The sequence below is a fragment of the Homarus americanus genome, unplaced genomic scaffold, assembly GCF_018991925.1.
Source record: "Homarus americanus isolate GMGI-L3 unplaced genomic scaffold, GMGI_Hamer_2.0 scaffold21314, whole genome shotgun sequence".
Lineage (NCBI taxonomy): Eukaryota > Metazoa > Arthropoda > Malacostraca > Decapoda > Nephropidae > Homarus > Homarus americanus.
In genome coordinates, this window is record NW_024720811.1 from 1269827 (window position 1) to 1291812 (window position 21986).

The window sequence follows — 21986 nt, forward strand, 5'->3', positions numbered from 1 at the left end:
TGATGAGCAACAGGTATGACTGGTGAAGGACATATGATGATGATGATGATGATGATGATGATGACGGTGATAACATGTGTGTGTGTAATAAACTTTTCAAGCATACATACTAGTTGGTTTAAGAAATTATATGGTTATGTTTTACGACTATGTTTTCTGTTACAATGGCACACACACACACACACAGTAACACCAGGAGAAGGTGTTGGTAATTATGTATCTCATGAAGATTAGGAACCCTATTTTGCACTTGATGATTGAACACCTTAACGTTAAATAGGGGGGATAAGGTTATGTAAGGTTAGGTTAGCAAAGTTACCTAATCAATATAGTACAGGCAGCCAGACAGAGTATATTACAGCAGCCAGGTAATGTACAGTGTAGCAGACAGGCGAAATAATGAGGTTACAGAAAACGATTACGATTGAGCAAACGCCATATTTTTTTTGTAATTTATTAATACTATAGATGAGTAAATTGAGAGTTTGGGGTTGGCGCCGTGTGTGACCTCCCCCCAGGTACAGTTTATAAACCACTTGATAAATCTTGCCGAAAATTGCAATGTTAATTCATCATTTTATTAGATGATTGAGGCGTCAAACAACAAATCCAAGGTACTACAAATAACTAAATTATCTTCCTCTCAAAAAAAGCTTTTGTGTGTTGCCGTAAAATAAATTAATATCCCTTACCTTCATCTTTAAATAAACTTTACATATAATTTATACAAAAATACATATGAACTTATTATCTTCATCTGAAAATAAAGTTTACATCTGAAAAAAATAGCTTTGTGTGGGACTAGAATTAATGATCTTACCTCCAGCTGAAAAATAAACACTACTCTACCCCCATAAAACAGTGTTAGTTAAACATTTAATTAAACCTAGACATTGTAACCTAACCTAACCAGACCTAACCTAACCCAACCCAACGTGCAATAAAATAAATATAAAATAAATACTCCCGGATAAATCAAGGCTTAGTATTTAAACTTTATCTCTACTTTATAAAACTAGTAATGATTTTGGTACGTGAGAAAGGTGTTATTCAGTGTGACCCTCACTACAGGTTTCCCGGTCCTGGTTTCTTCCTGTACTAACACTGGATAGACCGCCTAAATGGCTAGTAAGGGCTAGTAAGCTGATAAATGGTGAATAAGATAAAAAATAACTTAGTGTACTCACCTCTCCGGGGTCGCTGCCTTCAGGTGCACTTATCAACGCTGTTTTTCACACTTTTAATAATGTAATTGACATTATCCTCATCAACAAGTTCTAGGTTTTCAAAATAATCACCACAAATCACCAGGTAGTTTGTTTCCACCACCAGCCTGGCTCACGGTGCTGTTCAATAACACTATCTTCTGTTTAATTAACTTTCTGGTCTTTCCACAGATTAAACTTCAACTCGAAACTTTGTACAAAGAATCTTCCTGCACTATCTTGATGAACAAATGTCAGAGAAGCCCGCACAGGAGTAAATTTAAACGGAATTGTTGCCTGTCAGTCTGGTACAGTTAACAATGAGTGACATACATAACTATACAGTGTTCTCAGGTCAAATTTTCCCAGCTCGCGAAATTACGCCAAAAGTTGCCAAATTCTCGCCTAGTTTCTCACAAAATTATCAATATATTATTATAGTTCATATCAAATTACAAGCATTGTGCTCTTTATTTATTTAATATTTACGGCTCTGAATTGTTTTTTTTTATATAAGCCTGCAGGTGTGAGTTCATCTTTGCTAATATTTTCATAATTTTATTCACAAGTAAACCAAAAAATACTGGAATTGAAAACTAATGTAATGCTGGAATACGGAATACGTCTCTATACTAAAATAATAACAATAATAATAATTTGAAGCTAGCCAAAGAACACCACACCCGCCACCTTCAATATTGCCTCGTTAAACTTAGAAAAAATAGCCAAATTTAGTGGTAAACAGCCATATCTGGGAACACTGTTTGACAGAATTGGCTCAGAAAACGAGCTGTTACTTACTTACCGACATGACTAATTTTGCCATCTGAAGTTTATATTTATGTTAGTCTACAATAAAGTAAGTGAAAAGGTAAATAAATAAATGAATTAATATACTATATACAGTATCATAGACAATTTGTCGTAACTAGTGTTCGTATCACAAAAATAATCGCTACAATGCCGCGATCTTAGAGCGGCATAAACTATCTAATGAAACAGTCATCTTAAATTGTGGTTGTCTGGTTGAATAACAATGATAGTAATTATGCTACAGTTAATCATTTTATATGGCCTTTCGTGTTTCGTGTTTCGTGTTGTATTATTAATACAATAAAGGGTGAAATAGGAACTGAGTTTGCATGGGTAGAAATTACGGAAGGAAGAGGAAAACTAATTATGGGAGTGATTTACAGACCCCCCAACTGTTGGGAAAGAAGCAGCTCAGCCCATATGGCAGGAAATGAGTAGGGCAGCAAGATACAACAACCTGTGCATTATGGGGGATTTCAACTTCAGAAATATTGACTGGGACAACATTGGAGGTGACTATGAATCTGAAGACTTCCTACAGTAGATGCAGTACAGGATTTTTTTTAAGAACTAATTACAGAACCTACTAGAGGTGACAATATATTAGACCTAGTATTAACATATAAAGAAAATATTATCAGAGATATTACAATAGAGGAAGAACTAGGGAACAGTGATCACAGAGAAATCAGGTTTACCCTAAATTGTGAAACGAAAAATAATGACAATATTACCACCCCGTTCCAGGACATGGGTCCAAATATCAAATACCTTGAACAATTGTGTTGTCCTGGCCACCATACCCTCCTTGTTTGTTATGATGAGGTCTAGTGGCTTGGGTGTTTGCTCCCCTCTGTTATGTGTCGGGTCTTTAACACGTTGAAATAGAAAATTATCTCTCAGAGTTTCTATAAAAAAAGTAGCAGGGTTATTCAGGTCAGTTGGGGTGAACTCGTTTCTCCAGTCGATGTCGCCTTAGTTAAAGTCCCCCATGATAAGGAGGTGGCTAGGGTTGAGCATCGCCTCATTTTCTATTAAAGCTCTTAAGTTCCTTTGATTTAGTGGGCCACAGCTTGGAGATCTGTAGATACACCTGACAATAAGTAAGTCCCTTCCCTTTAATTTAATTTTACACCACTTGGAATCTTCAAAAACATCCTCTCCCTGTACCCTCGCCTGGCTGGCTCTAAGGTCTTGCCTATCATAGATAACCACACCCCTCTTGCAAGTTTCTTGAGAAAGGTTCGTAAATGAGTCATATCCAGCAATACTGAAGGTGTAGGTGTTGCCGCAGGATGCTGGAAGAGGTCCCACGATGTCGAGGTGCACTACCTTGAAGCGTCCTTTGACTACAGAAAAGGTTTCTAAGGGAGCCCGTGTGTGTCGATGTATCTTAGAGGACTGGCAGGCCAGGCACTGGACAGCCCATTTCCGAGTATCAGCCTTGATGCCGGGCCAGACAACACGTTGCGTGAGAAGGCGCTGGGAGGCCCGTACACCTGGGTGGCTGAGACCATGGATGCGGTCAGTGACATGCAGCGGCGAGCGTGAAGTGACGGAGGTTGTGGCGTTTACCAACCCTCGTCGACGTCGCTTCCTCGTGAAGTTGCAGGGAGCCTCACAGCGTCTAGCATTAGCACCAAAACGTTGATGGTACCAACAGAAGGTAGGTACACTGTGCTGGGGGCTGGCGGATTAGTCTGAGGCAGGAATGGGCTGTCGGGGTCGGTAGGACACAGTGCGTGGGTCAGGGGCAGGATCAGCAGCAGACTTGGAGGAGTAGAGCTGCTCGAGGGTGTCCATCCTGCGGTGTAGAGACTGTAGCAGGTCCCTCATGTCTTGTTTGTCTGGTGGAATGTTACTTCTCTGAGGAGCGTTGATCTGGTTGACGAGACCGGAGCTAAGTGATGGTGTAGCCACTGAGTTGTCGCGGCAGCATGGCGCACAGCAGTGTATTCATTGTAGTGGATACTCGCCCCTATACTACCACCTCCATTCTATCGGCTACTTCCTTAGTCTTGGCAAGGATCTCTCTCCCAACTTGTTCAAGTTTGGCAACCAGCAAGGATCCAGGTTCATCTAATTTCGTCCCTAGGGAACTCGTTCCCTTATAGCTTACAATCGCCTCGTACACCTTGACTATGCAGTCAGGGCAATACCAGCAACAGCCTTCATGCTTTACGGCAACTTGTATCGTCCTAGACTCCTTATTTTCTTATTCTTATGTTCTTATGTTATCCAGTCAACCAGTCATGTCATACAGTCAGTCATGTTATCCAGTCAGGCAGTCATTCAAGTTGACATATTTGTACCGTAGCTTAAAGTGAATTAGATAGATCGGTGTATTTCTAAATAAACAATGAAATCAAGACTTCACTTAAAATCTCATACAATATTTGATTATTAATACATCATAAAGCAACAATGTTATATGCGTACATTGTCGATTCATACATTCAGGTATACATTAGATACATACAAATTTTACATGGATACGTACATATACTGTATATATACACATTATATCAGCAACAAATGTATAAAAGAAACTGATTATAAATGAATATTAATGTTATATTTTTTTTATTTTTACTTCAGAGAGAGAGAGAGAGAGAGAGAGAGAGAGAGAGAGAGAGAGAGAGAGAGGACTTCCGGCTTTATCAACAATAACACAACAACACATCTATTTACCATAACATCAGACAAACACGGATATCTTAGTTCCTCTCTCGTCAACATCCTATTTGCTTCCATTTTCTCTGCATTGGTAACAAAAACCACAGAAGATGGAGAGATATGGGACTAAAATATTTCCTCCCTGTGTGTCTGTACGTATCAGTGTCGCGTTCATTTAGTCTTCAGAGATCCGTAAGTCAAGACCCAGTACCTGTGATTCCTCAATATACACGTAGGTCACAATATTTGTTCGGATATATACCTGAAAGTTTTATATTAATTAACTTATATACCTGTGAGTATTATCAGAGATGCCGCAATGGAACATCTAATACGAAACAATCTTGTAAAGGATTGCCAACATGGTTTTATGCCGGGGCGCTCCTGCTTAACACAATTGCTCAAGGTATTGGATATTTGGACCCATATTCTGGAACGGGGTGGTAATATCGACAACATTTACCTAGATTTTGCCAAGGCTTTCGACAGAGTACCCCATGAAAGGCTGGAAATCAAACTGGAAGGGTACGGAATTCGGGGAAATGTCCCAGCATGGATAGAGGATTTTCTACATGACCGCAAGCAGTGTGTGGTGATTAATGGGACGAAATCGTCATCCGTACCTGTCACAAGCGGGGTACCACAGGGCAGTGTATTGGACCCGCTGTTGTTTGTTTGTTTCATAAATGACATGCCTGACGTTGTACACTCCTCCATACAAATATTTGCCGATGACGCTAAGTTATTTCGGGAATGGTCGAAGGAATGGCTGCTGAGATTCAATGTCACGAAGTGTAAGAGGATGCACCTGGGGCGTACCAACGGTAAGGAGGCGCATCATATGTCCCAGCGGGATGAAGAAACTGCACTAGTTGAGACTGTATGTGAGAAGGACCAAGGTGTGTATGTTGACAATGAGCTGAAGTTCTCGGGCCATTGTGAGAAGAAGGTAAATCAGGCAAATAAATTGTTGGGTCTTATAAGAAGGTCGTTAAGATATCTAGACGGTCCGTCCCTCGTAACGATCTTCAAGAGTGAAGTGCTTCCCCATCTGGAGTACTGTCACCCCGTCTGGTCCCCGAGATATGCTCGGGACTGTCAGTTGGTTGAAAATGTTCAAAGGAGGGCCACCAGACTGGTGCCTGCACTTCGGCACCTCAGCTACCCTGAGAGATTGGAGAGCCTGAACTTGCCTAGCTTATACTACAGACGGGCAAGGGGGGACCTAGTTGAGGTGTATAAGCATCTCAGAGGGCACTACTCAGTTGAGTGTCCTTACTTGGAGCTGGCGGACGCTCGCCCCACAAGGGGTCACAGCTCAAGATTGAAGAAGCCGCAAGTCCAGAAAACTGTGAGGGCAAACCTTTTCGGAGTGAGGGTTGTAAACTCTTGGAACAATCTACCAGAGAGTGTTGTGACGGCACCGAGTGTGAGCTCTTTCAAGACAAGACTTGACCAACACTGGAGCGGGTTCAGGTACATTCAGGAGCCGGTGCATGCCCAGTATTTGCCAACAGTGCGTGGCAGAGACGTGACCGATCGCCCAAGCGGCTAACAAGCCGATCAGTGGCGAAGAGGATAACAGTATATAAATTAACATAAATGCCTGTAAATCGTATAGTTAACATTAATACACACATAGGAAGGCCATTAAAAAATAACATCATATTTTACACTTCAGATCTTACCAAAACGCTGGACAATTAATATAACACCGAATTAAAACAAAAGAATATCACTACAAGATGTTAATAGGTTAATTTAGCATTTTATCTTGAAGTTAAGCGGTCAGGTATATTCTCACGTCTATATGGCAACGCCAGCCACCAACGGCGATCATAGCCTGTGTGTGTTTGTGTCATAATCATTTACATCATTAACCTTTCCTTTCAGTGCTAGTATGTGGTGGTGTGTAGTGACGTGTGGTGCTCCTCGTCCTTCAACCAGCATGACCCTCTGCCTCGTCCTACTCCTCATCCCCTTCCTCCGCCCTCTACCGTTGGAAGTCCTCTCCTCTCCTGAATTAGTCTCCGGTAAGTGAACGATAATTTAACCCTTTGATGATGATGATGATGATGGTGATGGTTGAACCCTTAGGGGGCGAGTTTAACTCTTTAAGGACGGGTACTATTCTGTTAGTATAATGACGTCATCCTCTGAACTATCGCTATTTGTTATGCCTTCATCCTCCAGATTGTGTCGAGAGAGCTGAGACTTCACTAAACATGGCATCTCGTGATATTCTAAAGAGCTCTGAAATCATCTTTGGTGTGGAACCTGCCAATTCGTCCTTCATCTGTAAGGTTGAGCTCAAGCCTGAAAAGGACTCCCCCCTCTCCTCCAGCCTAACAGTAGACATCATCCACAATAACTCAGATGTCGTCTCGGTGACTGAGAGTGAGGTGACCAAAAATTATTCACTATGCTGGCCATCTCAATCTGCTTTCTCTAGACTCGATTACTTTATCAGGCTGATGGACGGCAGACAGATGAAGGTCGGGATAAACAGTTTCTCGGATAATCCCTGCACCATCATGCTACGTAAGGAAATCACCAGGGACTTCAGGGCGACGATAACATCAGAGCAGAATGTCACCTTCTACGAGGTGCCGTGTAAGAATGTTGGTAAGTACTGAGCGTGTGTGTGTGTGTGTGTGTGTGTGTGTGTGTGTGTGTGTGTATTTTCCTTGTAGAAAATCCCTCAAAATAGTTTAATTCATGCCGAGGTTTTAATTTTTCTCTATACAGTTCATTACAATATAATAATTCCTGTACATGTGTAGTATAAAGGAATTAAGTGGAGAATCTCCCACAACCATCCAGCTTATTTCACCTAAAGATTAGTACTACTTGGGGGGATGAGGTTAGGTTAGGTTAACGTTAGGGTGGTTAATGTTAAGGTGAAATAAACTGGGGTGGAGATTCTACTGTACACTTGACACCCAAAAATATATTCAAACCCACATAAATAATGGAACCCCATTAACGAAACAGACGAGAGATACAATGTTTGTATACGTGACTTCAACAGATCTCAACCTGACGAACACCGCTATTCTCCCTACAGAGGTGTCCACGCCGACTCCGACACAGAATTACTTAAGCTTAAAGCATCTCTATAGCGGTTTGGTCGGTTTCGTCATCCTTCTGCTGTTCCTCGTGTTCTGTTGGTATATACGACGCCTAATACACCCACACCCACCTACTGGGCCGCCCACACAAGCCGACAACTCAACTTCTCCCTCAGGGCCGAACCAATCAACAACTCACGACCTCATGGACAGCTTGGGCTCTAACCCGTTGAGCAACTTCTCTAGCTACGACTCCGTACCTCAGGAGCAAACCGCAAGGGAGCCCCTAGACAAAGAAAGTGTCAAGAATTGGTCCCAAATGTCAAGAATGGGCGAGGGCCCCGTATCAGAGCCACCACCACCATACACACGTGAGGTCCACTGGGAGACCCCTTCACTGAGACATCACAACAACAACGATGACGAGACCACGTACGAGAGAGCTACCTTCTGGTGGGGAACCTAGTGATGATAGAAAGGCTCTGAATATCGTTAAGATTCCCTAGAACACAATGAATTCCTTAACTAGTGCCAATTGAGACCCTCTCGAGTAAAAATAATCCACCATAGAAAATGTTTTATGACAAACTACACTAAATTCTAGCACACGCATATATTTTGGCGGAGTGAGTTAAGAAGTTTGTTATCCTTCACTGTTTTGTTCTGAATTATAGTTGTATCTTACTGTACAAGCTACAGCAACTAAAGCATAGTTTGTTGAATAAAAGAGTTAATAGGTAAGCAAAGTTTCCCTGACCTGTGTTTGAGGGTGTGACAACAGGTGATAAACTCAAAAATAAAATAAACTAACGTCTAGGCTCCTGCTTCTCTAACCTATTCCAATCTATCTAAAACTATCCTAACTCAACATATCCCAACCTAACCAAAACTAACCTAATTGAACATATCCAAACTTACCCAACCTTAATGTATTACCTTAAGGTTTGGTTAGGTTAAATTTGGTAAGATTAGGTACGATAGTTTAGGTTGGTTCAGCGTATGTCGTATGTAAAAAAACAAATTGACAATCGAAACATTATTTTTTCTTCTTTTTAGCCTATTTTTCGATGACTTGTTAGTGGGTAGGGCATGAAAGAGGGAAATAACTGAGCAAAAACACTACTAGTTTTTGTTAACATGTCAAGAAATGAACAACCATTTCATCCGGTGTTTTAATTATGATTTGTATTGGATTGAATTCGTTCATTTGTATCCAGAGATGTTGTTTGGATGAAATAAAATCGAAACGGCAATGTACAGAACCTATTAGAACTTGACCTAACCTAACCTCACTTAACTTCCTAGCCTGTACATTATCACTCAAATAACATCTGAAAATTTGTTGCAATTTCATAAAGCCCTTCTGGTGCTAACCGTCTACTCCACCACTGAGGCAGATACATCAATCAACATACCTACAGGAGCCATGTGCGCCCATACTGGAGAACCATCACCACTGCAGGCAAAGGGACGCCGTACAGTACACGTTCGTCTGGTAATAGTGTCACCCTGGCCCTGTGGTTCGCACGTACTGGGCGGAACTAACAGAAAACGACGTTAAAGTTGTATAAAAGAAAACATAAAATTAAACTATTTCTGCATACAACATAAAATGGCGTATTATTCCTATCAATTAAAAATGTAATATGATATTGTTTTGCTGCGAACTTTGCAAAATATAACTTTAATACTAGATATTTCTGTTAATTAATATCTGGAGTTATTATTTGTATTAGCGTGTATAAAATGAAACATTCAGTCATAATAATACGGCCAAATTAATTAGTCAGAGCTGCATTTTTTTTAATTTACATATCAAAAGTCTTCCTCAGTGAGCAGTACACTTTAATATGGTAATGATTGTTATTAGATAGAGTCATCCTAACTTGAAGCTCATGTAAAGATATTATTACTGTATTATTATTATGATCATGATTTTTGTAATTATTTTTTGCGGGGATTAGCCCACCCAGGCACAGGTCATCAACCCACATCAGGGCCTAGGGGGAGGGGACAATGAACCCAAAATACAGAAATGAAAAAAAAAATCAAGAGTGTTGTCAGAGTAAGAGAAACAATTAAGACTACAATTGTGTGTAAGTGAGGCAGAAAGTCAGATCATCAACCTGGGACATGGTCACATATGGCAGCAGGGTCTACCATTAGACAACACATTATGCTTCCAATATCTTCCCAGGCGGTAGTACCTCACTGACGTATAGCATGACTGACAAGTGACACATATTTAAGTTACTTTCCGTGTGCACGATTTAATTTCGTAACGAGAGGTGTGTGAAACCTATAGTAAGACGAGTATATGGTGTAGGTGAGTGGTAAGACGTGGGGAGGAGGTGTTAGGAATGAAGGTGATGAATGATGATGAAGTTTACCTATAGAGAACTTTGAAGAACAGGTGGCATGGTAAAGACTAATGTGTGTGTGTGTGTGTGTGTGTGTGTGTGTGTGTGTGTGTGTGTGTGTTCCCACGGTCGCTGTAGAAGGTAACACGTTATACAGAGGGAAATGAAACAACGAACAAAAGAAAGGAAGAATAAAACAATTTTATTTTATTTAGTAAGAAGTTAAGGTGGAGACCAAACACCTCTGAAGTATCATACTCTTTATTTCTATATTACCAATTAAATGAAGTATAAAGATTTACTAACAATAATATGTATCAGGTATCTTTAATGACAGGTGTGTGTGTGTGTGTGTGTGTGTGTGTGTGTGAAGTTAATTGTGTACTTGGAAGGTATCAGGGGTAAAGTATTTGTTTATGTTATGTATGTATGTATGTATGTATGTATGTATGTATGTGTTATTGTGTATGTACTGTATGTATGTGTGCATGTACAGCACATAAGTACACATGTACAGAATGTAAGTACAGTACGGGAAGAATTACACAATTACTCATCTACACTAAAATATATAATATATATATATATATATATAACCACTGAACATACATACAGGCAGACAGACAGACAGACAGACAGACCTCTCTCTCTCACACACACATACATTAAAAGAACAACATCAACATCAACAATAATAATAATAATAATAATAATAATGACACCATCATTATCTGACATTAATATACAAAATAAATTATAAGAACAAAACATTATAAGAGTCACAATAATAATATATCATATAGTCAACAGGTAAACACGATTCATCCTTTATATAGAAATCCTAATATGTTCTAACTATACACTGTGGGTGGGGAGGTGAGGTCAAAGGTCACCTCACATCATCATCATCATATACACATCCTGTTGAAAGAGGAGGGGTAGAGGGGGGGGGAGGAAGGAAGGGGAAAGAAGGAAAGAAAAGGAAGGGAAGAGGAAAGAAGGAAGGGAGGAAGATAAGGGAAGGGCAGAAGGAAAGGTAAGTGAAGAGAAGAGGAAAAAAATGGAGGAAAGGAAATGAAGGGAAGGAAGAAAAGAGGGAAAGAAAGGGAGAAAGAAAAGGGTAAAAAAAAGGGGTTAGAGAGTGGAAAAGGTCACGAAAGAGGATGACTAAAAAAAAGTTATCAAATGAATAGAAATAAAGGAAAAAAAAATCACCTTAATTAACCTGATCTCATGAAGGCAGAAAGAAATAACATGTAGGTCAATAAAGCCGAGATTCCAGAGCCGAGGAACGTGATTACCGTCTTAGTCAACGTCCTGCTATTTCAAAGGAGGACTTGAACCAGCTGTCGAGAGAGGGGGGGGGGGGAATACAGTGCTATGCTTAACTCCATATACAATATTGCACGTTTAGTTTGTAGTTAATTTTTACAGTAGATGGTTCCGTTTTGTAGATGTTTGCCCTCTCTCTCTCTACACCCGACTATCTCTCTCTCTCTCCTACCCGACTCTCCTCTCTCCCTACACCCAACTCTCTCTCTCTCCTACACCCGACTCTCTCTCTCTCTCTCTCCTACACCGACTCTCTCTCTCTCCTGCACACCTGACTCTCTCTCCTCTCACACCCGACTCTCTCTCCCTCTCTCTCCTAGACCCGACTCTCTCCTCTCTCTCTCCTCTCCCTACACCCGACTCTCTCTCTCTCTCTCTCTCTCTCTCCCCACACCCGACTCTTTCTCTCGTCTCACCTAAGAACGTCTCGTAAGTTAATTTAGATAAGCTCAACTAAGATAAGATGGACAGGTAAATATCTTATCTTCGTGAGGAGGAAGGAGGAGGAGGAGGAGGAGGAGGAGGAGGAGGAGGAGGAGGAGGAAGGAGGAGGAGGAGGAGGAGGAGAGGTGGAAGGAAGGGGATACTGGATAGGTGGTGAGAGAGAGAAGAAGTAAGGGAAGAGGAGGGAGGAGGAGGAGGAGGAAGAGAGGAGGAGGAGGAGGAGGAGTAGACAAAGAGAGAAAGAGAGAGGAAGGAAGAGGAGGGGGAGGAGGAGGAGGAGGAGGAGGAGGAGGAAGAACAGGTGGGAGGGACAACTCATGTAAACAGAGAGTGACAGCACCGTCATCCTCCTCTCCGCTGACACCCGGACACACCAGCCGCCGCCTCATCATTAGTACCTCACGGAGAACATCTTCCCTCTGGTGGTGTTCTGTGTTCTCCAGCAGACACTTGCGATCAGAGAGAACACCTGAGAACGTACCTAGAGGAGGGCCATCACCTGGGGGTTCATTAGTATGCTCCGAGATAGGTAAATGGGTTATGGTTTCGTCAGTTTCTGTAGGATGGGTTGTATCTGCGACAGTCCGATCTTCTTTTGTTTTTCTTGTTATTTCCATCACTTCATTTCCTTTGATTATAACGTTTTTACTCTCTCTGTCTATTATTGATATTCTTAGATCTGGTTTTCCCTCTGTTGTTGATTTTAAGACGTGTTGTGGAGCTTCAGTCCCAGCGTCTCTGTCGTGTGTGCTGGAGATGAAAGAATTCCTTGTCTGATTTTCATCTTCTATTCTCACTTGAAGCTTCCCTGAGACCCACCAAAAGACAGGTCTCTCAATCTTCTTTAACACAGGTCTTCTAAGCTTCGTAAGACCGTGGTAAGAGGGCACTGCTGAGAGTACCGGAGAGTTTAGAGTGTCATTGAGTACTAAGGACTCTTCCTCCGTCTTGGTTTGATTGGAAATTCCCGATGAAGATTTACGATAGATGCAGCGTCGATGTCTTGCCTTAGTAAACTGCGGGACAGAAGACGCGCTGCGGGTGGGAGCTTCACCTGCCACTGAAGACTTGGTACCTGTTGTTGGTGTACTTGTAGAGGTGGCATGTAATTCCTGGAGGTGTTTTATCCTGGTGTTCTGTGATAGTTTGTGTTGACGTGGTGAGTGTCCCAGGAGAGTCGGATCAGGTGCTTGGGGTTGTACAGGATGTGAATGGTGATTTTGGTGTTCTGGAAGTGCTGGATCTTGACCACGGTGTTCTGAAGACTTCACAGACTGTAGTTGATGGTCCTGGTGTTCTATAAGCGCTGGATCATTAACTCGGTGTTCTAAAAGCAGTGGATCATCTTCCTGGTGTTCTAAAGACTGTAGTTCAAGTTCTCGGTGTTCTACAAGCACAGGGTCGTGCCCCGGGTCTCGTGTGGACACCCTAAACGTGTACTCGCGAGGAATGGACTTGACTGCTACGTATCCTGATTCTAAAACGACCTTGGACGCAACGCTGACGTCCTGAACTCCCGTCTGTTTACGCCTGGGGGAGGTGAGGGCGCTCATAGGGTGAGAGGAACTGCCAGAAGGAGGGTAGGTATGAGGAAGGGCGAGGGAGAGATGAGGGAGTCCGCGGTGTCCATGATGAACCTTGGACGCAACACTGACGTCCTCAAGTCCCGCCTCTCTGCGCCAAGGGGTGGTTAGGGCGCCCTCAGGATGAAAGGGACCGCCAGCATAAGAGCGGAAAGGAAGGGCGAAGGATATATGAGAGGAGCAGCGGCGGTGGAGCCACACTCGAGGTCAGTCTTGAGGGCCTCCATGATAGACTTGTCCTTCTTGTTACTACAGGGTGTCTGACGGAGGCGGTGCACTGTGTCCTGGCAGCGTAGGTACTCCTCCAGGCGACCCTTGTCAACACACACAGACTGGCGCCACTTCTTCAGCCAACCTTCAATCCATCTGTAAGGCGGAGATAACACTCATAAGACCACACGGGAACACATCATAACTAACTCACGCCAGCTAGACCACACAGATACCAACCAACATGACGTAACAGTAACAATGAGACTCTACACGACTATAAGAGGTTTAACTCTCTAGTGCTGGGGGAAAGAGTCAAATATACCAATATCACATCAGGATTGTAAGAGATTCGTAAATTAAATTGTTCTGGTAAATATAGATGGACCTTTGCACTAAGTGATTAACAGAAGCTGAAATACTTAACAAATACTATAACAAATATTTAAATTAATTAGAGGTGAGTTTTTAACACCGACTAAGGAAAAAAAACACAAATATTTGATTACCTGAACACTACTAATTAAATTTTGATGTCAGGTAAACTTAGTGTCTACCACACGGCCTTAGCATACCCCTGGTGACCTTAACATAACCCATAGATGACCTCAATATATCCCTGGTGACCTAACATACCCTAAGAATATACCCTGGTGACCTTAATATACCCCTAGTAACCTAACATACTTATAATGACCTCTCAAGTACTCCTGAATATACCCAAAGTGACCTGTCATACCCTCCACCCCCCGTCTGGAGACATACCCAATGCCACAGTCACAGTTCCAGTTGTTGTTGTGCATGCGGAGGTCAGTGAGGAAGACTGAGTGAGGGGCCCCAGGGTAGCCGGTGGTCGAGGGCTCACCAAGCTTCTTCATGGAGTTGTTCAGCGCTGCCACCGCCACGAACCTGGAACACCGAGAGGTTATTACGTCGGTTTCTGGGGTTTGTTTGGGGTTTAAGAGGTTTGTTTGGGGTTTAAGAGGTTTATTTGGGTGGGGTTATGGGGGCTTACAAGGGTTTTAGGGGTTTAAGTGGGGATTATTGGGGGTTTGTTGGAGATTTCTGAGGGTTGTTGGGGGGTTTCTTGGGTTTCTTGGGGTTTTAGGGGTTAATTAGGGGTTTGGGGGATTTCTGGGGGGTAGTTTGGGATTTACGGGGCATTATTGGGGGTTTCTGAGGTTTATTGAAGGTTGTTATGAATTTGGGGGGTTTCTGGGGGTTTAAGGGGCATTATTGGGGGTTTCTGTGGTTGCTTAATCAGTTCAGTTATCACCTTTAAGCTACAGGTAATGACTGTACCTGTAATATATATCTACATATTGCACCTGTACTAAAAACTTATATAATCTAAACCAATATAAAACCTTCCTTATATGACGCCCTATGAGCCTAATAACTAAGTCAAACCTACATATAGAAACACATTATAGATTCATATACACAAATATAATCATCTATATATAAATGAACCCCGCCCCCCCCAAAAAAATAGTAATTGACATTTAAACATTCGATAAAAAGTTAAGTTTCCGTGATGGAGTTTTAATGAGTTGTATAAGGCAGGTAAACAGCTGGGCCACAAAATGTCAACTTTTCACGTGTACCTGGCTCCCTGTGTCAACATTAATTATATAGTGATAAAAAGTTTCGATTCTTTTTTTTCTTCTTATTTTATACGTTTGGGGTGTGTGTGTGTAGTAGTAGTAGTAGTAATAGTAGGATAATAGTAGTAATAGTGTAATAGTAGTAGTGCTGTACAATATAAGTATGGTGAGGTAATGAGAGAGAGAGAGAGAGAGAGCTACTCACTTGACACGTCCTAGGTTCTTGAACACGTCACTCGGCACCTCCTCCATCCGTGTGTGGTAGAAGGTAAGCTGTAGTTCTCTGGCCCGTAGTTCCTGCACACACACACGGGGTAGAAGTGATTTTTTGGTTAATTTTGTCAACGTGCAGTATTCATTATTACTATTATTATTATTAGTATTATTATTATTATTAATGTGATTATTCCCACCTTTTCATTATTACCATCAACATTATCAGTCATCATTATCAGTCATCATCATTAATATCATTATCAATATCAGTATCACCAACACCACCCCACACCACCCCCACCACCACTACCACCCTCCACAACCACAATTATCTTCCCCCTCCCACACCCCACCATTAACCTTCTCCACCACCACCATCCCCACCTCCCACACACCTCTAACACCCCCCACCATCACCACCACCACTCACCTGCAGAGCTGTGGGGGAGATCTTCCTCATTCGTGGCCCCATCAAAGTAATGTTGGTGAGACGGTAAGGCAGTTCATATCTCAGTAATTCCTTTGACAGTGTTCCGTCCACCTGTAAAATTGTGTCCGTCTATTAGTGACTCTTTTACATCTTAAGACATTTTTACAGCATCTTAAGACTTTTTTTTACAGCAGCTTAAGACTTTTTTACAGCATCTTAAGACTTTTTTTTACAGCAGCTTAAGATTTTTGTATAAATCTTAAGACTTTTTTTTACAACATTTTAAGATTTTTTGTTTAAACCATATTAAAACCTTCTACATCACATTGCATTTTTACATATTGACTTTTTTTCAAGATCTTAAGACTTTTTTTTACACTTTTTTACAACATCTAAACATTTTTTTCACATCATCCTAAGACTTTTTTAGCAACACCTTAACCCTCTCACCGCGTGTCACGCACTTGCCATTTTATTCTGGCTACCGCTAGACGATTTTATTCAGCTTAGGGTAACCTCCCGCTGTGAAAGGTTTAAGACTTTTTGTACAACATCTTAACACACTCTACCACCTCCCAACACACTCTACCACCTCCCAACACACTCTACCACCTCTCAACACACTCTACCACCTCTCAACACACTCTACCACCTCCCAACATACTCTACCACCTCTCAACACACTCTACCACCTCTCTACACACTCTACCACCTCTCAACACACTCTACCACCTCTCTACACACTCTACCACCTCTCAACAACTCTACCACCTCTCAACACACCACCTCTACCACCTCTCTACACACTCTACCACCTCCCAACATACTCTACCACCTCTCAACACACTCTACCACCTCTCTACACACTCTACCACCTCTCAACACACTCTACCACCTCTCAACACACTCTACCACCTCTCAACACACTCTACCACCTCTCAACACACTCTACCACCTTTCAACACACTCTCCTTACACCTTACTGGAGGAGAGATAATAATGGTGAAATACGACTGAAGGGAAACTGCAGGACAGAGGTCAAGCATACCTGGAGATCGACCCTAACTAGAGGTCGACTTTACCTGGAGGTCGACCTTACCTGATGGTCGACCTTACCTGGAGGTTGACCTTACTTGGAGGTCGACCTTAGCTGGGGGTCGACCTTACCTCGAGGTTGAGCTCCTGTAGGGACGGCACGTTGTGGAGAGCCTTGGCCAAGTTGAACCTCGGCATGTTGGGGTTTGTGGTGATGTAGAGGCGACGGAGGCAGGGCATCGTACTGAAGCAGCCAGCCTGTAGGAGTAGCAGACGATGAGAGAGAGAGAGAGAGAGAGAGAGAGAGAGAGAGATTTTACAATACACAGATCACTTCTCATATTCACTCTACCATAAGTAAACAAATATGACCCACAAATCCCTATCATAAACCCCCTCTGCCTCCCTCCCTCATTCTCCCTCCTTCCCTCTCTCTCCCTCCCTCCCTCTCTCTCCCTCCTTCCCTCTCTCCTTCTCCCTCCCCCTCACTATCATTATATCCCACTCATAAATCACCTCATGTTACATTAAAGTCACCAGAAACAGCCCACTCACTCCTACACTGTGATATCCTCCCCACTCACACCCATAACACTCCCACTACCCCTCTCTCCTTCCCACTCACCATCCCAAATCCTCCCACACCCCATACCCTCCCACACACCCCACCCACACACCTCCCACTCACCTCAAAGACTTGGAAGGGTAAATCACGAATGTCAAGCACCTCCAAGCGTTCCAGACCACCGAAGGACATGTTGGTCAAAGAGCGCATCGGGTTGTTCTGCATGTATAGTTCTCTGAGGCGAGGTAACATTTGCCAGGCGCTGTTGGCTGGGATAGGTAACTCGTTGTAAGAGATATCCAACACTCTGTAGGGTAGAGGAGGGAGATAGTGAGAGACCTTGTTTGAGAGATATTATGAGAGAGAGAGAGAGAGAGACCTTATTTGAGAGATATTGTGAGGTAGAGAAAGACACGGAGAGAAACATTGCTTGAGACATATTTGGGGGTAGAGAGAGAGAGATAGAGAGATAAAGGGAGAGATAATATAAAGACAATTTAGATCTATTCTCTACACAGTTATATACGAGAGATATTTACAAGAGACAGTTATTTACAAGAGACATTTACAAGAGACACTTATTTACAAGAGACATTTACAAGAGACACCTTACTTTACAAGACGACATTGATAGCCAAGGTATAAATTCCAGAGTTCACATTCCTAAGAGGTTCCATTCCTACGTCACCTAAACTAATCTTAACCTAGCTTTGGTTAGGTTAGGTTAAGGTTTGGTTAAGGTTAGGTTAGGTTAGGTTAGGTAAGGTTAGGTTAAGGTTAAGGTTAGGTTAGGTTAGGGTTAGGTTAGGTTAGGTTAAGGTTAGGTTAAGGTTAAGGTTAGGTTAGGTTAGGTTAAGGTTAGGTTAGGTTAGGTTAAGGTTAGGTTAGGTTAAGGTTAGGTTAAGGTTAGGTTAGGGTAAGTGCATTCTTCCGTCGTCTGTTACAAGGGACATTTATGTTAAGAACCTCTGAGAACGGAGACACGGGAACTCACCTGACAGTGTTACCGTGAGCGGGGCCGCCCCTTGAGGTGTGTCTTTGATATAGAGTGAACGACAGAAAAATACAAGACGGCTTCATGAGGGTCTTGATGATGTTGTTGAGGAGGAGGTGGAAGGGGGGAGGAGGAGAGGAAGAGGTGGAAAGGAGGAAGAGGTGGAAGGGGGGAGGAGGAGAGGAAGAGGTGGAAGGGAGGGAGGAGGAGAGGAAGAGGAGGAAGGGACATTTATGTTAAGAACCTCTGAGAACGGAGACACGGGAACTCACCTGACAGTGTTACCGTGAGCGGGGCCGCCCCTTGAGGTGTGTCTTTGATATAGAGTGAACGACAGAAAAATACAAGACGGCTTCATGAGGGTCTTGATGATGTTGTTGAGGAGGAGGTGGAAGGGGGGAGGAGGAGAGGAAGAGGTGGAAAGGAGGAAGAGGTGGAAGGGGGGAGGAGGAGAGGAAGAGGTAGAAGGGAGTGAGGAGGAGAGGAAGAGGTGGAAGGGAGGGAGGAGGAGAGGAAGAGATGGAAGGGAGGGAGGAGGAGAGGAAGAGGTGGAAGGGAGGGAGGAGGAAGGAAGTGATGCAGGAGAAGTTGATTACAGCGCTAGGGAAGAGGAGGACCTATCTGAAGAAGGAAGAGGACCTATCTGAAGGAGGAGGACGTACCTGATGGAGGAGAGGTTAGCCATGGAGACGGAGGGGAGGAAAGACAATATGTTGTGAGAGACGTTGAGATGCATCAGGCGAGGCAGGTCGAAGTCCGGCACAGCGCTGATGGATGTGTTGGCCACACTCAGGTTCATCAGGGAGTTCTGCAGTCCGTCGAACGTGAATCCTTGAAGGTCCTGGGGAAAGTACCGCACATGAGAACGTATAGGGGAAGTACCACACGTTTAGAGAAAGTACCACGTATGAAGAAAGTTCCACACACACACATCTAGGACATTATTTTCATCAATATTTATGAGTCTGTTGTTTACTTTACTCGGGGTACGTGTATTGAGTTTATCATGTACAGTGTATGTTATATAAATTGATTCTTGAGGCGACAACATGAAGAAATGCCCTCGGGCTGGGAGGAGTTTATGTGTCTATAGATTGTAAGGAAAACTAAGTCAGAATGTAATCGCGAGTGTGTTTGTTACCTGTATATAAGACTGGATCAGGACAAGACAGCAAGAAGCAGGACTCACCTTGACGGGGTTGTGAGAGATATCTAGAACTGTGAGGTGCCAAGTACCAAGGAAGGCTCGAGCCTCAATACTCTTGAGATGGTTGTGAGAGACATCGAAAGACACCAGGTTGTCTAAGCGTCCCATTGTGGAGCTTGAGAGGGATGACATCTCGTTGTAGGCCAAGTCGATGAAGCGGAGGGACTCTGCACACCGCTGGAGACTGGCGTCGGGGAACTTGGTGAAGCGGTTATGGCGAGCTTTGAAGATCTCCAGAGGTGCCGACTTAAAGAGGCCTTCAGGGATGCCTCGCAGTTCGTTGAAGGAGACGTCGAAGTGGCGAAGACGTTGATGGTTTTCGAAGAGATTTGTGGGAAGGTCAGCCAAGTTGTTGTGGCTGAAGTCGATGTACTGCAGACGTCGAGTCTCGCGGAAAGCCTCGTGGTCAATCTCCCTAATGTTGTTGTGAGCGAAGTCAAGGAGTTGAAGGTGAGGGAAGTTGGAGAAAATGCTTTTGCTGATGTTCCTCAGATTGTTGTGGTGGAACCAGAGGTGCACGATGGAGGACCTCACTGACGCGAAGTAATCACGTGAGATCCAGCTGATGTTGTTGTGACTAAAGTCGATCATCTTTATACTGGAGTAAGAGTTCCACAAGGAGCCGTTCAGCTTGAGGAAGGGGATGCGGTTGTGGCTGGCGTCGATGGTGAGGGTCGACAGTGTCCCCAACTGGTCGAAGGCATCCAGGTTTAGGTTGTCCATCTCGTTGAAGGACAGGTCGAGGTAGCGCAGTTTAGGCATATTCTGGAAAGCTTCGTAATCTAGACTTCTGATGTTATTACCCTCAAGATCAAGGTGTTCAAGGTTCTCAAGGTTCGAGAATCCGGATCTTTGAATCTTGTTGATCTGATTATCATCAAGATAAAGATACTTCAGGTTCCTGTAATCGTGGAAAGTTTGGGGCTCGATTTTCTTGATGGAGTTGAAAGAGAGTTGGATGGACTCAAGGAAGGGGTGATAATTACCCTGGAAATGGTTACGACTGAGGGAGCTAATCTTGTTGTCCTGAATGTTGAGTTTTCTGAGGCTTCTCATGTAGCGGAAGCACTCGCCGCTGACCTGCGTGAGGGCGTTGTTGCTGAGGTCCAGTTCGCGGAGGTTGACCAGGTACTGCATGGGCTGAGGCGGCAGCTGACTCATCGACAAGCCAGAACTGAAGCGCAGCTCTTCCAGTCCTCCGCCAATATTGACGAAGGCCTCGTTATCAAAGGAGCCAATTCTGTTGTTGGAGAGGTCAAGGATCTTAATGCCGGGGACGTGCTCAAAGGCTTTAGCTGAGATACCTGTGATGCCGTTCTTCATTAGGTAAAGTTTCTCAACGGCGGGACCGAAGCCATCGAAGTCTTCCTTTGAGAGGGACTTGTCTGGAAGAGTACTGAGACCCAGAGTCCGTACATTTCTCATCTCCTTCAGCTTGTCCATCGGGATAGTCCCCATGTTGTCCCCCAACAGGTTGAGGTAAGTAAGGGTGTAGCGGAACCCGTTGAAAGCTTCTGACGGGTCAAGGGACATCTTGTTGTTGCTGAGGGAGAGGGAGCGGAGGGTGTTGAGCTTGTCAAAGGCCTTAGGAGGGATGACAGACAGGTTGTTGTAGCTCAGATCGAGAGTCTCCAGGGTGGAGTCTAAGCCACGGAAGGCGTTGTCAGATATACTCCAGAGATCAGAGTCGTGTAGATACAACTCCTTAATCTTAGCATCCTTGAAGGCATCGTCGCTGATGTGAGTGAGAGGATTCCCTCTTAGGGAGGTCCTGTTAACAGCCCCAAAATTCTGGAAGGAGTATGGAGGAAGAGTCTCGATCTGGTTGAAGTCAAGAACCAGCGTGTCCATGGAGAGCGAACCGGTGAAGAGAACCTCGAAGGGGAGAGTGATGCGGTTCCTGGCCAGATTGAGGGTCTGCAGGTTACGGACGGCAGACATGGACTCGAAGGGGATGGAGGTGAGGAGGTTGTTGCCCAGGTTGACATGGGCCAGGTGACTGGACGACCCCTGTAACACAATCACCAGGTAACATGACTTATGGTGACAACAATGTTCAGATACAACACATAACATGAACAATGGAATGATGTCTATAAGAAACAAACAACAAATACCATGACCTACTGTGACTTGACCTAACCTAACCTAAATAGAGATACAATAACAACTTCAACTTAACCCTTTGACGATGATGATTTAACCCTCTGACGACTACGTTTTAACCCTTTGAAGACT

At 43.4% G+C, this 21986-nt stretch overlaps 2 protein-coding genes across 2 annotated transcripts in view; one reads left to right on the forward strand and one right to left on the reverse strand.

Moving 5' to 3' along the window:
* The first annotated feature begins 4885 nt into the window (after positions 1-4885).
* LOC121861257 lies at positions 4886-8770 on the forward strand. The gene is made up of 4 exons (XM_042358903.1): positions 4886-4926; positions 6588-6727; positions 6888-7319; positions 7762-8770. Exons 2-4 carry the CDS (start codon positions 6595-6597, stop codon positions 8229-8231), a joined length of 1035 nt encoding a protein of 344 aa, XP_042214837.1. The 5' UTR covers positions 4886-4926; positions 6588-6594; the 3' UTR covers positions 8232-8770.
* A 4820-nt stretch (positions 8771-13590) lies between these two features.
* LOC121861207 (chaoptin-like) overlaps positions 13591-21986 on the reverse strand; it is a 63241-nt gene continuing 54845 nt past the window's right edge. Inside the window, exons 7-14 of the mRNA XM_042358830.1 lie at positions 19731-21758; positions 19204-19382; positions 17671-17854; positions 17115-17240; positions 15948-16058; positions 15507-15598; positions 14460-14603; positions 13591-13850 (exon numbers count right to left, since the gene is read on the reverse strand). Of these exons, the coding sequence (XP_042214764.1) occupies positions 13592-13850; positions 14460-14603; positions 15507-15598; positions 15948-16058; positions 17115-17240; positions 17671-17854; positions 19204-19382; positions 19731-21758 (3123 nt within the window). The 3' untranslated portion in view covers position 13591. The remainder of the gene's footprint in view (positions 13851-14459; positions 14604-15506; positions 15599-15947; positions 16059-17114; positions 17241-17670; positions 17855-19203; positions 19383-19730; positions 21759-21986) is intronic.

Coding starts and splice junctions, on each gene's coding strand:
- LOC121861257 (XM_042358903.1), top strand. CDS start 6,595: ATGTGGTGGTGTGTAGTGACGTGTGGTGCTCCTCGTCCTTCAACCAGC. Junction 6,728..6,887: donor CTCTCCTGAATTAGTCTCCG/GTAAGTGAACGA, acceptor TTCATCCTCCAG/ATTGTGTCGAGAGAGCTGAG. Junction 7,320..7,761: donor GGTGCCGTGTAAGAATGTTG/GTAAGTACTGAG, acceptor TTCTCCCTACAG/AGGTGTCCACGCCGACTCCG.